This window comes from Malania oleifera, chromosome 5 (assembly GCF_029873635.1).
Source record: "Malania oleifera isolate guangnan ecotype guangnan chromosome 5, ASM2987363v1, whole genome shotgun sequence".
NCBI classification, from domain to species: domain Eukaryota; kingdom Viridiplantae; phylum Streptophyta; class Magnoliopsida; order Santalales; family Ximeniaceae; genus Malania; species Malania oleifera.
Genome location: NC_080421.1, coordinates 83,634,879 through 83,651,305, shown reverse-complemented (window position 1 = coordinate 83,651,305; position 16,427 = coordinate 83,634,879). Strand labels below are relative to the sequence as shown.

At 36.2% G+C, this 16,427-nt stretch overlaps 1 protein-coding gene across 1 annotated transcript; it reads left to right on the top strand.

Annotated features, from left to right (window-relative positions):
- The first annotated feature begins 14,181 nt into the window (after positions 1-14,181).
- LOC131156026 (non-specific lipid transfer protein GPI-anchored 16-like) lies at positions 14,182-16,212 on the top strand. Its single transcript, XM_058109479.1, has 4 exons — positions 14,182-14,515; positions 14,641-14,667; positions 15,746-15,796; positions 15,980-16,212. The coding sequence occupies exons 1-4, from the start codon at positions 14,182-14,184 to the stop codon at positions 16,210-16,212; spliced, it is 645 nt and encodes a 214-aa protein (XP_057965462.1).
- Positions 16,213-16,427: the final 215 nt, after the last annotated feature.

The window sequence follows — 16,427 nt, the reverse complement described above, 5'->3', positions numbered from 1 at the left end:
TTCAGTAGTTAGAGAATTTCCAAATCTTTTTCTAGAAGAATTGTTTGGCTTACCACTAGACTGAGAGATTGAATTTACTGTAGATATACTACCAGGGTCGTCATCAGTATCTAAAGTACTGCACCATATGGATCCAGTTGAATTGAAGGAATTGAAAGATCAGTTATAGGAGTTGTTGGATAAAAGATTTATCAAGCCCAGTGGGTTGCCATGGGGGGCCCAGTCCTATTCATAAAAAATAAAGATGGGACCATGAGTTTGTGCATAGATTATAGGAAGATAAGAAAATTGACATTCAAGAGTAGATATCCTCTTCCCAGGATTGACGACTTATTTGATCAGCTCTAGGAGACCCAGGTCAACTCTAAAATTGACTTACGGTTGGGTTATCATCGGGTGAAAGTTAGAGTAGAGGATAATTCAAAAACAACATTTTGAACCAGATATGGGCATTACAAATTTTTGGTGATGCTGTTTGGGTTGACTATTGCACCAGCAGTATTTATGGATTTAATGAATTAGGTGTTCCTTCATGACCTGGACTAGTTTGTTATGGTTTTCATTAATGACATACTAGTCTAGTCACAAAGTTTTGAGGAGCATGAGTATCATTTGAGGCTGGTGTTGTAGACATTGAGAGAAAGAAAGTTGTATGTAAAATTCAAGAAATGTGAATTATGGTTAAGGCAGGTTACTTTCCTCAGGCATATGATCTTTGAGGACTGTATATTAGTTGACCCGAGCAAGATAGAGGCAGTGGTGAGTTGTGTAAAGCCAGGAAATGTCTAGGAGATCAAGAGTTTTCTAGGTTTGGTAGGCTACTACCGACACTTCATAGATGGTTTCTCAAGATTATCAGGTCCAAAAACATGACTCACAAGGAAAAATGTGAAGTTTTATTAGACTGATGATTGTGAGTAGAGCTTGTAAGAGTTAAAGAGACAGTTGGTTTTAGCATCGGTACTGGCTATTCCATCAGGGGAGGATGGATTTGTGATATACGGTGATGCATCTTTGAAGGGTCTTGGATGTGTGTTAATGTAGCATGGAAGAGTCATTGCTTACACATCTAGACAGCTTAAAGAATATGAGAAGAACTACCCTGTGCATGATTTAGAATTAGCTACAGTGGTTTATGATTTAAAAATCTAGAGGCATTATCTATATGGTGGGAAATGCGAAATCTTCATGGACCACAAAAGCTTAAAGAATTTTTTTACTCAGAAAGAGTTGAATATGACGCAAAGAAGGTGGCTGGAACTCATTAAATATTATGACTACACTATTAGTTACCACACACGGAAAGCGAATGTTGTAGCAGATGCTCTAAGTAAAAAGTCAGTGGGGCCAGCACTGGCAGCTATGAAGGTTCAGCATCCAATCCTGAGGGATCTGGAGAGACTTGGTGTAGAGTTGGTAGAGAGTAATCCTTAGGCATTTATTATCAACCTGATTGTTTAGCCTACGCTATATGAAAAGATTAAATTCGCTCCGGGAGATAACGCAGAATTAGCAGAAGTACTAGTCAGAGTAGAGGATGGCCAGGGAGAGGAGTTTAGTATCTCTGATGATGGAACTTTGAGGTTTCGGACCTGATTTTGTGTGCCTGTAGATGATGATATTAGGAGAATGATTCTAGAGGAGACTCACAGATCTCTATACACGGTTCATCCTGGTAATACTGAAATGTATAGGGATCTGCGATAGTATTTTTTTTGGAGTGGCATAAAGAGGGAGATTGCTGAGTTTGTGCAGCAGTGCTTGACGTGCTAGCAAGTTAAGCGTGAGCACCAGAGGTCGGCAGGGCAGATACAACCACTCTTCATCCCTTAGTGGAAGTGGGACCACATATCGTGAACTTCGTCACTGGGCTACCGCCAGCGCCGCATGGTCAGAATGCCATCTGGGTAGTTGTTGATCGGCTAATGAAAATAGCCCACTTTATACCTACTAAAGTTAGCTACCCTATGAATAGATTAGCAGAGATTTATATTCAGGAGATTGTTCGACCTCAAGGAGTGCCAGTACCTATAGTCTCGGACCATAATCCACGTTTTACATCACGATTTTGGAAGAGCTTGTAGGAAGCTTTGGGGTCACAGTTAACATTCAACACAACTTTTCATCATCATACTAATGGTCAGACAGAGATAACGATTTAGATACTTGAGGATATGCTACGAGCGTGTGTATTGGACTTTGAAGGTAGCTGGACCCAGTACTTGTCGCTAGTTGAATTTGCCTACAATAACAACTATCACACTAGCATTAGCATGGCACCTTATGAGGTGTTTTATGGTAGGAGGTTTCATTCTCCTTTATACTAGGATGAGTTAGGTGAGAGGTGAGTTTTGGGCCAGAAATAGTGCAGCAAGCGTATGATAGAGTCCAACTTATTAGAGATAGAATCAGTGCAATATAGAGTCGGCAGAAAAGCTACATAGATACTCGTCACTGGGAATTGGAATTTAAAGTGGGTGACCATGTGTTTCTGAAGATAGCACCATTGAAGGGAGTCATGAGGTTTGGGAAGAAGGGTAAGTTAATTTATTGGTCTATTTGAGATACTTGAGAAGATTGGGTCAGTTGCCTCTCGGCTAGCTTTACCACCAGCTTTCTTCAGAATACATGACGTATTTCATATTTTTATGTTGAGGAAATAGGTCCCAGATCCTTCATATGTCATCAGTTATGTAGAATTATAATTCAGTGATGCTCTAGCTTATGAGGAAGCTCTAGTATAGATCTTAGATAGAAAAGAACAGGAATTCCACAGTAAGAAAAAACCACTAGTAAAAGTCCTGTGGAGGAACCATGTGATGGAAGAAACTTCTTGGGAGCTTGAAGAGGAAATCAGACAGAAATACCCACACCTATTTAGTGGGATACAGTAATAGTTAGTATTGTTCAAATAACAACAGTTTTATTTTGATTAGTAGAAAATGATGAATGTATAGTTGTATTTTAGATTATAGGGTAGGTAGTGTTTTGGTTTTGGGATAATTTTCTTTTATAAGTATATTTTTAATCTTCCAGAACCTTGACTGTAACCACAGTATTCCTCCGCCATAAGTGAGGGTAAGTAATAAAATAAGTAGCCTATTTTCCTTAATGGATGGTGGTCAATATAGATAGAAAATTTCAAAGATGAAATTTCATGAGGAGAGAATGTAGTGACTCGAAGAATTATAGTAATTAAATAGTAAAAGAAACAAGGAAGAAAAGGGAAATTCCAAAAAGGGACTCATAGGGTATCGTCAACGAGAATCCTTCTTGGGCACGTCAACGTGGACATGTGTCTCATCGATGAGAATTTACCGAGAGGGGGGTTAGCAGAGGCCAAAGTTTTTCGATGGGTTATTCATGTTCAGCGACGAACTCCTTTCATGGACTTGTCGATGATGTGACGTTTCTCGTTGACGAATCTAGGTTTATAAGTAAGCCTAAATTGAATTTTTTAGTGAGAAATTGCGCAGGAAATTCCCTCTCTCTCTAAAAACTGACCCTCTTCCCATCTCTTTACAATTCCTACTTCGCTTTTCGCTAGTTCAATGATTGGAAGCCGCCACGCTACTCCTGCGAAGATTCTCTTCAAGTCTGCTAGAGTAGATCGTTGGTTAGGCCAACTTGGGCACCATCCCAAAATTAGGGTAAGTTGAATAATTGAGTATTTTCAGTTGTATTAGGCTTATTTGAGTTTAGTTTTTGAGTAATATGAGAATATAATAGAGTTTTATGAAATAACTTAGGATATTATATTTTCAGGACTAGGATGTTTTTAGGACCCTGCAGGCATGGGTTGAGGACCCAATGAATATGTTCAGGAGTCTAGGTAAATTATAATTCAGAAAATTTACGAGTATCTAGGTTTAAGGAAATATAGTTGATTTATTGGAAGTATGCATGTGTATTATTTCAGAATTTTGGGGATAGTACGCTGTAAGCGTGAGGATTAAGTTGGAGGCGAGCCTCCCAGCCAGTTAGGTAAGGAAAATATGCTATGCTAGGAAATTCAGAAATATTATTAGTAAATTATAGTATTTTTTTATTAATATATGGGGTATAAATTATACAATTTTATAGATTTCAAAACATGAGTTTTAATAATTGTGTGGCCTGAGTAGATATTCGATTAGTATAGAATTTGCATAGTTTTTTAGAATATCATGATTTACAGTGTATATATATAGAGAAATATTTTATAGATATTATACAGACCAGTATTTTACAATAATTATAGAATGTCATGCTTTCCAAAACCATAACACTCAGACATTATAGATTATTTAGTCAGATATAACAGTTAGATAATATATTCTTTTTAGATTAGATTTATAGTGTTATGGTCATTTTGGAAACATGATGAAAACAGTAGGATATCTATAGAAATAGTATGTACAGTATTAGACCCTAATGAATCAAGTTATGTTCAGTTAATAGAGTACGATATTGTTGTTCTTTTTAGATTAGAGTGCAACCACATATCTCAGATAGTATGTGGATTCCGTCAACCGTGCTTATGGAAAGATTACAGTCTCCCTAGTATTTTGGGTTAAGGAGGCAAGTTTGATGAGGTAGTTACCAGTTCCGTGCCTAGGAGAAGATGCAATTTGGCCGAGCTGAGGATTGGTAGAGTTACAATTGACTTACCTTATGGGCCAACTAGGATTAAGTCCTGCCTATGGGCCACACAACCATGGCATGAGGGGTTAAATCATGATGTACAGTTTTCCATGGTAAAATCTCAGTTATATATATGTATATAGATTTACAGAATATCAGTAATATAGTATGATACTAAAAGTATAAAAAGTAGAAAACTCAGATATTACAGTTATACTTTAATCTATGATAAATGCGAGTTATACCATATATTGATTTACCATCTTATACAGTTTCTGATATTGTCATTTTTATACTTACGAAACTCAATCGCCACACACTAATAATAGTATATTTCCTCTTACTGAGCGTTGTCTCATCCCAGTAGTTTAACATTTTTCAAGTGAACCAGATAGGTGAGTAGATCAGACTCGTAGATAGAAGATCTTTTATTTTTCTTTGTTTATAGGGTAAGTGTATTCAGGAAATTATATTTTTGAGCGGATGATATTGGGGTGATGTGTAAAGTAAATAATATGCAGATAATATATTTTTTAGCATATTAATATGCAAGAAGTAAATCTTGTGTGTTATCTTTGGTGTATTCCCAAGAGGGGGGGTGAATTGGGTATTTAAAAATTATCGCCTAGGTCAATCGATTTAATAGTAGTATTACTCAACCTAAGGTCTATCTATACAATTATAAACCCAATCATTCACAATAGTAAAATATGAACATTCATGTGCTAGAATTTAAAATGTGTAAATTAAAAGCGTGCACAAGAAATGTTATCAGGGGTTGGCCAACTGTGCCTACGTCCCAGCCTTGGCTACACTAGCACAAGGATTCCACTATTGCTGACGTCACGGGTGGAGTGGCACTGATTACAACTAGGTCAATTGAAAGGGGCTGACTTCAACCAAAACGCATTACTAGGATGGCACACCTAAAACTTTCCTAACTGGGTCTAAGCTAGTCCAAGACTATTCAATAGGTCTAGTCTCCCCCTTCAGACCCACGCCTAGAATACAACAAATAGTATAAAATTTTGTACACGAAAATGTCAACTAAGCAGGTATGTACTACAATACGCACAATATACTCAATCAACCACTTATCAACAATATAGGAAATGTAAGCTCAGTGATGTGATTTTGTATAAGCAACACTCAACAAGGTATTATCACTAATATGCTCAAGAGTGTTCTAATGAAGCTATTTCTTTGAAACAGTATATATCAAATCTCAATAATAAATCAAGGTTTCCAAGATGTTGCAAATATTCAAAACAACTCAAAATATTTTATTTAATGTAATATGCTTTAGAGTTGTTTGAAAGAATAATATAACTTGTAGAAAAATGTTTTTGTATAAAAAAATCAAGCTATAAGAATCTTTGCAATGACAATGCAAAGATCCTTGAGCTAATGAGATTTTCCCAACACTAGATTTATCAAATAAAAATATGTGGGAAAACTCTTGCTTGACTCCCCAAAAACAATGACAATCAATAAAGAAAAACAATGGGAGTAGAAGCAACATCTAATAAGCATTAGCTCACTCAATAAGCTCTCACAATGCTAACATGTATCAAAGGAATAAGTATTTGAGAGTATTTTGGGCAATGTGAGTTTTTGAAAAAGAGAATATTTTTCACTAATGATTTTTTGCTAATCTAATGCCAATCCTCACAAATGAACCCATATTTATAGACAAGAGCCAAAAAAAAAAAAAACCATTTAGGATATAGGGGTCATAATTAGAATTGTTTTAAAACCAATTAGTAAAATTAACCCCGTTTAATTATTTTTAACCCCGGTAAAAAGTAAGTAACTCGATAAAATTTGGGTGGCTGAACCTTGGTTCAGTTGCCCGAATAGACTCAGTTAGAAAAGCCACTCTTGAAGGTTCAGGTGCCCAAGTCTAGGCTTGGTTGGCTGAACAAAAGATAGAATGTCTTTGTCCGCAGTTCGGGTGCCCAAAGCTAAGTTCGGTAGCCCGGACATGCCAATTTGATTGCTTAAGGCATATTTAAATGTAATGTTTAGGTGCTTGGGTTGGTGAAAAGGTTTCAGGTCAAGGATTCAATTGCCCGGGGAAGGTATGGTCAAAATGTGTTCTGTCGCTCGAAGCATGTTCTCAACAGTTCAGGTGCCCGAGGTGAAATGAACCCTTGGGGTTCACTCACCCTAGCTCTCTCAATTTACCCTATATTATCCAATTTTATTCATTTTTAACACTCCTCAATTTTGCAAGATATATGTGCATGAGTGTTGGAACCTAGAGTCAAACTAAGGTCTAAGAGAACATTGAAAAAATCCAGCATCGGTCGACCGAAGGGTGCCCTAAGGTCATTCGGTCCCTATATTCAATCTACAACATTTCTGAGCTTACAGATCCTATATGCATATGCAGATAATTATTACAAACCTTATATTCTAATTACTATTACAGACCCATATTACATGAAATTAATTACAACATGAAACTAATCTTCAGCGTCTTCATGCTTTACTTTCATGTGCCATTACTTAATTTGCTAAAATGAACCTGCACATACACTTGAAAACCATCAAATACCTGATTATTTGTCATTGTCAAAACCGGGTGTGACCTATAAGGTCAACACTGTGCAGCATTCACAACATAACATACATGTGCAATAAGTAAATTTGCGAAAAAATAAAATGCACACACGATATGTTATCGAGGTTCAGCCAATATTGCCTACATCCTCGCCTTGACTTATAAGCACAAGGATTATCACTATTGCTCACTTAGCGGGCGGAGCGGCACCGGTTACAACTAGGTCAATTTGCGGGACTGACCTCAATCTAAATACACCTTAACAGGATGGGGCACCTAGCTTTCCTAATCGGGTTAAAGCCAATCTAGGACTATTTGACAAGAATAGTCTCCCTCTTTAGGCCCTTACCTAGAATACAATGATGAAATACAATTTTTTGTGTACAACCAGTATGCTTCTCAACTAAGCAAATGTGTACCAATATTCTTAACCAAATAATGCACTCACATATGATAGGATATCAAGCTTAAGTGAGATTTTGTCAATCAATGTGGTAACTCTCAAATAGGATGTAAATCAATGTGTGTATGTGAGAGTGGGGCTTTTGATGTCAAGACATTGTGCTTGTAATGTGATTCTTTCTATAACCCTAACAGATATCTCAAACGATATTTCCCAAATATCAAGCACAGTAGATAATAGGGTTTTTAATCTTGCTAAAAATGTTTTCACCAAAGTACAAATCAAGCTTATGAAAATTTACAATGAGGATGCATGGTCTTAAGCCACACAAGAGTTTTTCCAATCAAATATTTATGAATGAAATATTATGGGAAAAACCTTAGCTAACTCTCCAAAAATCAACACATAATCAAATATAAACAAGGGAGAGTTTAGCTTATACAAGTGATATGAAAACACTATCTTCTTTCAAAGTAAGTGGCTAGATGAGTGCAAGAGGTAGGTTTTTGCTAATTGGGTTGAAGAGATATGAAAGTATAAGGATTTTGGACAAAATATTTTTGAAGAATTTTTGTTAATCTTAAATCCTAATCAATGTTTAATTTTTTCAAATGAAGAGGTATATATAGAATATGGAAAAAAATATAGTCGTTGGGGACACATTGGGTATTTTTGAAAAATATTAAATAAGTTTAATTAAAATTAACCCAGTTTAACTCTCATTAAAAATTCAACAACCCGAGAGGCTCGGTCAACCGTACTTGAGGTTCAGTTGACCGTAGTGTCCAGTTCAGTCGACTAGGTAAAAATTGAACTGAGAAGATGGTCGATTATCCAAAGGCGATTTTCCAAACTTTTGTAGTTTCGTTAGCCAGATCATTTTAAACTAGGAGGTTTAGTTGACCAGGTAGTTGGGGCGTCTCCGGAGGATGTTTGGTCGATCAGAGCATTGGAGATCATTTTTTTATCAGTCGACCGAACGGTTAACTTTTGACTCCAGGGATGTTCGGTCGACCAAGCTATATAAGCTTGGTTAGGTTGGGTCGACCGTATTGTGGTCAAACCATTGACCGTTGATCAGTTTGGTCGATCGAGATTTAGGTTCGATTGATCGAACATGCCTATTTCAGGCATTTCGATTCTTTTGCTTTTATAAAATTTTCCCTATTCATATGATGATTAATGTTAAAACTATAGGGCCCATTTTAATGCAAACATGAGGGTCCTAAGGTCAATCTAGGTCTTTTTGAGTTTAAACCCTATCATGCATGATATGCATTAATTATTACACACCATAATGCCTTAAATATTACAAACCTAATTAAAATAAAAATACAACAAATCAATATTCTAGGTCTTTATTTGCTTCAAGTCCATGTGCATCATATAGAAACCTCCATTTGATCTTGTACACAAACTCATAAAACATTAAGTACCAATGTATTTGTCATAATCGAAATGAGATCTGACCTATAAGGTCAACAAGTTCCATACAATGCTTTGGTACCACACCTTTAGTTGTTGTTGGCTTTGATGCCAGTGTATTGCTTTTGAGAAAACCACTAGAACAATACTTTACAAGATGAAATTGTTGCCTAAATTTATAAGCCACACAATATTCCCTTGACAGTTAAGGTGAGATAGCTTTACTCCATTTTACTTCTTATTTTGAAAAAAAAAAATTATCTTGTAGCGAAGGAAGAAGAAAACTACTTTGACTCCATTTCACTCATTTGATGCATACATTTTTACCATCTCAATACTTGAATTGTGTATAGTTTGTGCTTAGGTATTAGTGAGCATAAGTATATATGGTTTTCAAGCATATTTACATTCCCATTTTTTGATATATTCAATTAACATTAATCTCGATATATACTAACATAGGTTGATTATGGGATAAGGGAGACTAGTTCTGCCTAGGACTCTTTCAACTACTAGCATACATAGTAAAGAAGTCATTAGCCCATATTGTAGATAGTTATGGATTAATAGGTCCTCTCTAGAAAAGTCAAGATGATAGTGGGAATTTAGATTGTGTTTAACTCCCTCTCTTCTTATCAGTTTTTGCATTTACTTTTAGTTTTTATTCTTGAAAAGTTAGTAACTTACTTCACTAATGAAAAGAAGGTGAAAGGATTATCCTTGGATAGGGCCTCTCCTATTCCAATTCAAGGTATTTTAGGTTACTACCTTTCCACATATTGGACTGTTGGGGGCTGGGGGGATAAGACCCTACATTATCAATAAATCATGAATACAAAATACGAATCAATGTATTTCAATTGCCTGAAATAGTTTTAAAATAGTAAAATTTCGCTTCCAATTCCTTAAGACCATGTATCTGCTTTTAAAAACCTTTCAGACCATCTTGCATTTCCAAAGAGTTGGTTTTCCAAGAAAGCGACCAGATCTTCAAAATTTTTTCTTTAGGGTAAATACATTGGACACTAATAAGCATTCATGGAATGAGAGGAATGCCTCTTACCAAATGACTTTCTTAGGCACGGTTACACTTTTGAGTCTACTTTCTGGGGTTCTAGATTATTTTAAATATAAATTTTTTTAAAAAACTATAAATAAAGTATAGCGATGACACCAAAAAAAATTTTAAATCTCCTTTTTAAAATAAAGAACGTGAGTTTGCCATAGTAAAATTAGCATCGTAGTCATTGTGACTTAAGAGAAAGACAATATGTATTCTAGAAGTGGTTACCACTTTTGAATGTTGCCCTTAGCTCCCCATATCATTAGTCACTTGAGCTATTGTGGCTTTGATACTATTGTAATGCCCTCATCAAAGACAATGTTTTAAGAGCTTTTGAGCTGACAAAAAATGCCTCGTAAAAATTGCTTTGTAGTAGGTATACATAAGCTTATAAACCACACAACTCCACTACTAAGAAGGGATTGAGATGAACTATCAAACTCTACTTAATATTCAATATCTTTGCTACATGAAATTTTATGCCAATGTATATCCACGGAATGTTAAATAGGTTTGTGCAAAATTCAATACAAATTGAAAAATCCAACTAAACAAAATCAAACCAATTTGGTCCAAATAGTTTTGGTCCAAACATAGTTCAATTTTAGTTCAAAATTTTATCACTATAATTAATTTAGTTTAATTTTTTGTTGTCTTAAGAAAAATTCTGTTCTAACTTAAAACCAAATTATTCCTCATCCCAGCCCAACCCAACCCCATGCCCTCAAGCCTAGTCTCTACCCAACTCTAGCCTTCATTCTAAGCACTTGAGAGTTAGGACTTATGCTTAGTTTTAGATTTTTCACTCTTCACTCTCTAGTCATCGAGTGGCAATGACTTTGATGGTTGTCATCTACTCTCTACTATTCAAATTTTGCATAGGTCCAACCCTAACTCCAAACTCTAAAATGTTAGACTTCATATCATTGGTTCACTCTATTTCTATTTGCACAATTATAAAATGTTGACTAGCTAAAATCAATTCAGTTGGCTTTTTGAGTCTGATCCTTGGTTTTGATAATGACAAACTGCAAGTTAATTACTTATATGTGTTTCTAGTGGTTGAACATGTTATAATTTAACATACACATAAGAGGTCTGAGATGGAAGCCAGACAGAGCTTAAAGAATACATTATTTGGCATATTCCATGAAAACGGAAGAGTAAAAGAAGAACAAGAAGAAGAAGAAGAAGACATATTTTCTGCTGTATATGCATTTAATTTTTCTACTTTGGTGTGTAATAACCGCATACATCCTGCATGATATGTCTTAATGCTAAGAGAAAACCGTAGACAGACCTTAGGGCTGACTTCGGTCGACTGGCGCCATGTTTTTAGGCTAAGTTAAATTGCCTTGGCTTTATATAGACCCTAGGTCTCTGCACGTAACTTTTTATTAAGAAAGATGACTTAGGTATTAAAATATTAAGGATTCGGGCGACCAAACCTTGGTTGAAAACGCCTCGATTGATCGAATAGTTGAAAAGTTAAGCTATTGACTATGGCTTGGGAGACCGAACAAATTTGAACTAAATATCCATGGTCGATCGAACCCAAGTCTTGACTTTTTCCAACAACTCATGCGCCCGAACTTTACGTTCAAAACTACCTCGGGCAACTGAACTTTGAAATTCAGCAGACTGAACTTAGAACTGAGCGACCAAACCTTGGGTGTTTGGAAAATCGCATTGATTCAGCCACCCAACCATGATCTCGGGCACCCAAACTTGAAAAACACATTTTTCATCTGTGTCTATTCGAGTGGCCGAACCTAAGGTCCAGGCGATCGAAACTCTTGGGTTGCCCAGATTTAATTACTGTAATTAGGGTAAAAAATTAATTAAAATTTTTTAATAATACCCTCTATGTCCCAACGGTCATATTTTTTAGAAACTCTATAAATACCTCTTTCATTTGTTTAATTAGTAATTTTGATTAACTCCCAAATCCTCTCAAATTATTTTGTTAATCAAAGTTCCCCCAAACCGTATTTAATGCAAAATCTCTTTCATTAGGGCAAATCTTTTACCCTTCCAACTCTCTTAATTATTCTTTGAAAACCATTTTTACAAGAGAGTATATTTTCATTTGGGTATTCATTTTGATTTGCACATATAGTTTCAAATGTTTGTATTTTGTTTTGTGCGTGTAAAGCTTTTGAAAGTAAAACCCTAAACTCTCTTATTTCTTATTGCAAATATTTTTAGAGAAACATTTGATTTAGGGTCTAAATCTTTGAGGTCCTCATTAAACATATCATATTCAAAGATTACAAAAAAATAAAATAAAATTTGAAAGCACCCTTTCTCCTTGAGCATTATTTCATACCTTTAGAGAGTGCATATTTTATGAACTTTATTGCATACATCTCTGCTTGTTTTAAGAAGCATGCGTATATGTACAAAAATGCTTTTCATGTATCGGTTGGGTTCAGCCTGGAATTGAACTAGGGAGTCTCAGCCCCGTAAGTGAGACCAGTTTGGTTCAGACCAAAAATTGATTTGGGGTTTTCCTCGCCTGGTAAGGAGAGGATGTAAAAGGATTTTGTATCAATCGTTTAAGTGAGTAGGTTTAGTGGAATCCTTGGGGGGTATGCCCAAGGCGGGGATGTAGGCTGATTTGACTGAACCTCGATAACAAATATCGTGTGTCGCTCTCTCTTTATCTCATTTAATTTATGCACTTTAAATTTAGCATGTGTATGTCTATTACTTGCATACATACTTTTATTTAAATGAGATATGCTACATGTGTATATCTACATTTATCATTTTATTACTTTACATACTCACATGAAAAAGGGATATGAACTGTGGTAAATCGAAATGTGTTAATTAGCTGAAAAGTTTTTAAATATCCAATTCACCCCCCCCTCTTGAGATCACACCAATTACAACAAATTCATCTTTCAATAAAGCACAACCCATTCATTGTGTTTGCCTCCCCTTGATTTCTCAAAAAAATTGGAGTGTGCGCGCCTATGAGGGAGTTATGTTTATTCTTCATTGATTCCTTTTAGTTTATATAAAGAAACTACAAATAAACAAGGAAGAAATGAAATTGGGAGAGATTTTTTGAGATTTTGTTGATTTGGTAGCTTGCATGTACCACTTTAATTGGTTTAATGGCTTGCCTATAGAGGAATTCAAATGAGGTTCAATTTGGTTCTGTTCTCAAAATTGTCGAACCAAACTAAACTGGCCAATTTATATTTCATTTCTAAAAAATGTTTGATTTAGTTCAGTTTGTCGTTTCTTAAAAACTGAAAATTTTTTATTTTCTTAATTCCCCTCCCTCACCCATTCTCCTCTCTTTAAATCGACCAAATCGACTGATCGCACAATTTTAATGTTAAATTCAAGTAATGGCTTTTGTAAATTCAAAATTAGAGTGGCTCCCACCATTCTAAGTACCATTTAGCTAGCACTGCAAAATGTTCCCATACTTTTGGCTTGTATAAATTATAATATAATCCTAATGCCTTGAACCAAGCCCGCCAGCCCTACAGCTTTTGGGCTGGCCAACTAAGTTAAATTGCTTATCTAAAGTCTAAACCACCCTAGTACCCCCTCCACTGGAATTGACTCGGGGATATTACAATATCTATAAATTAAATGCCTTGTGCCCCTTATCATAGGTCCAACTTGTCCTAAAAGAAAAGGTAAATGACTAAATGTATAAATAAATAGCCTCGTGGCTCTGTTTATTCAACATTTGGTACTATTTTCCTGCATATAGAGCAGGATCGTGCCTCCTCTCCTTTTGCTTCATGGCTGAGATCAGAGTTTCTTTATTTATTTTTTTAATATTAAAAGAACCAATGAGAAACAAAGAAAAGCAAAAGCTTCCACCTAACGTACCTAACCAGAATCCCTAATTCATGTATTAATTCAGAACAATGAACAAAGCAATCCTTTAATTAATATTAGTTAGTCTTGGTAGTTGATCCCCAAAAACCCACATGCTTTAATTTCCTTCCAACTTATAAACCCTCTCCTCCCCTTCCCAACCATCCTCAGCTCAGAAACCACCAATTCATTGATCTCACACCGTCAGACTTAATTCCCCTTATCCTTCTCTTCTTAATTAAAATACTGATCATGGCCGCTGGTTTGTTCAGCCCTTTCCTCTACCTAATTGCAATCTCAGCAACTCTTGTTTCCCTTAATGGGCAGATTAACACGCCATGCACGACCTCAATGATCAGCAGCTTCACCCCTTGCCTCAATTTCATCACCGGAAGCACCAGCAATGGCTCTGCAACACCTACTGCAGATTGCTGCAGTACCCTGCGGACGCTCACCAGCACCAGCATGGATTGCGCTTGTCTCGTAGTGACCGGAAATGTTCCTCTTCAGCTTCCCATTAACAGAGCCCTAGCTTTCTCTCTTCCCCGAGCATGTAACATGCCTGGCGTCCCCATACAGTGCAAAGGTTTTGAACACTTTTTTTTTTTTTTCAAAATAACTACGTTGTCTCTACAGTACCCTTTTGCGCGTGTTCATGAAGTTCTAATGACTTTTTTTTTTTTTTTTTTCTTTTGGTTTCATTTTTTACAGCGTCTGCTACCCCTCTGCCCGCGCCAGGTAAATTTTTAGACTCAATGGATGGAATAATTTATGATACTGTATGTAAGCTGTAAAGTGTGCAGACAAAAGGATAATTGCTCATCAATGACCATTCTCCATTGGCTTGATATGAACACAAACTTAATCTAAAAGTTAAAGCTTATTGAATTTTGGATCCAACCATATATATAAGCATGCATCATCCACTCTAATTTTTCAATGTACGTGGGACAAGTTCACAAGTGAAATTCTCAACAATCTCCCCATCACTTGTGATTTTCAACGGTTCCCCCTAAATGGAAACCATCTCCTTTATGGGAGTAAGCCCAATTCCCCAACAGTGCCTCGAATTACATTTCACGTGCTTCCGAACCAATACCACCTCCCATTTCTTGACCCTATTCGGATCCATTCCAAGCCTAAATGATTCCATGTGCCTTCGAACGAATATGCTACCTCTCACGTCTTGACCCTATTCGGATTCATGTCAAACCTAGATGATCCTTATTACTCTCGGTCACACTGTTAGCATGTCACGATAATTAGTTTCACGTTTCGACTTTTACGATGTCACTGACCTAGAGTTACGAACCGTCACTTCTGATACCATTTGTTAGGACCAGAGGAGCCCATGGATGGGCTTAATACACATAAGTGAACACCAATTTGACCCAAAAGTTTAAGCCTATTGGGTTTTGAGCCCAACCATGTATATAAGCACCATCATTCACTCTAATTTTTCAATGTGAGATAAGTTCACGAGTAGAATTCTCAACAAAATTAAGGAACATAAAAGAAACTTATAAGACAAAAACTAACTATTCTTCTCTCTCTATTTGAGATATGCTTAATAAGTGAGAACAAATTTTTATTCAAATATAAATAAAAGCATTACATTCTGTTTTCTTTAATGCTCAATTTTCTCCATATCCAAGCAAAAAGAAAATTTTTAAAAAAATCTAAAATAGAGCATTAATGGAGCTTGAAATGTGAAATATTTTGATACTAGCAATAGTGTGTGAAGTGCGTAGAAAATGATAATTGTGCATATTCCATGACCATTTAAATAACGAAGCTTGAAATTTTCAATTGGCAGGACCTGTGTTGCTTGGGCCAACTCTTGCACCTGCCGCTTCTGCATCCCTTGGTGGATCGGGAGGTACATATACTTTGCTAATGATCATCTGAAAAACGCAATAAAACGCGTTTGTGAACTCAGAACAGCAAATACTCAAGTCGTGTTTTGGAATTTTTTAAATACTACATTGGCAAGAAAATTAGATGCTCTACCCTCTCTCATTTTGTTTTTTCGGGTTTTGTGGGCGCGCAGCATCCAAGGCATCAGCGTCTCTGGCGCCGGCACTGGAACCGGAAGCACCTTCGGAGCTCACACCAGCGTCTTCACCGGTGGGATTAGAGGCTCCAACTGCAACTCCGGGGATCCGACCTGTGCTGAACAGCCCCACGCCCTCAGCCTCTAAACCATCTTACACCACCTCTTCCTCTTCTCTCCTAGAATTTATTGTAACCCTGGTTTTTGTGAATTGTATAATCTTCATCTGAGTATGCTAATTTTGGTTGATGCTCCTTGGGAAGAATTTGTCCAGTACTAGCATATCAGTATACTTTGTATCATATACATGACTTTATCCAGATAGGCAAGATGTATCACCATCCCAGTTGACGATTTTCGCAATGGGTACTTCTAATTTGTATTGATTTTGGCAATATTTGTCCAACAAATCCTCCATTGTATGTTGTTATGATATCATAATTAC

What these genes read in the sequence shown, in the direction of transcription:
- LOC131156026 (XM_058109479.1), top strand. Translation starts at nt 14,182, where the DNA reads ATGGCCGCTGGTTTGTTCAGCCCTTTCCTCTACCTAATTGCAATCTCA. An exon ending in CGTCCCCATACAGTGCAAAG is followed by an intron (nt 14,516 to 14,640) that starts GTTTTGAACACT and finishes CATTTTTTACAG; the next exon opens with CGTCTGCTACCCCTCTGCCC. An exon ending in TGCCGCTTCTGCATCCCTTG is followed by an intron (nt 15,797 to 15,979) that starts GTGGATCGGGAG and finishes GTGGGCGCGCAG; the next exon opens with CATCCAAGGCATCAGCGTCT.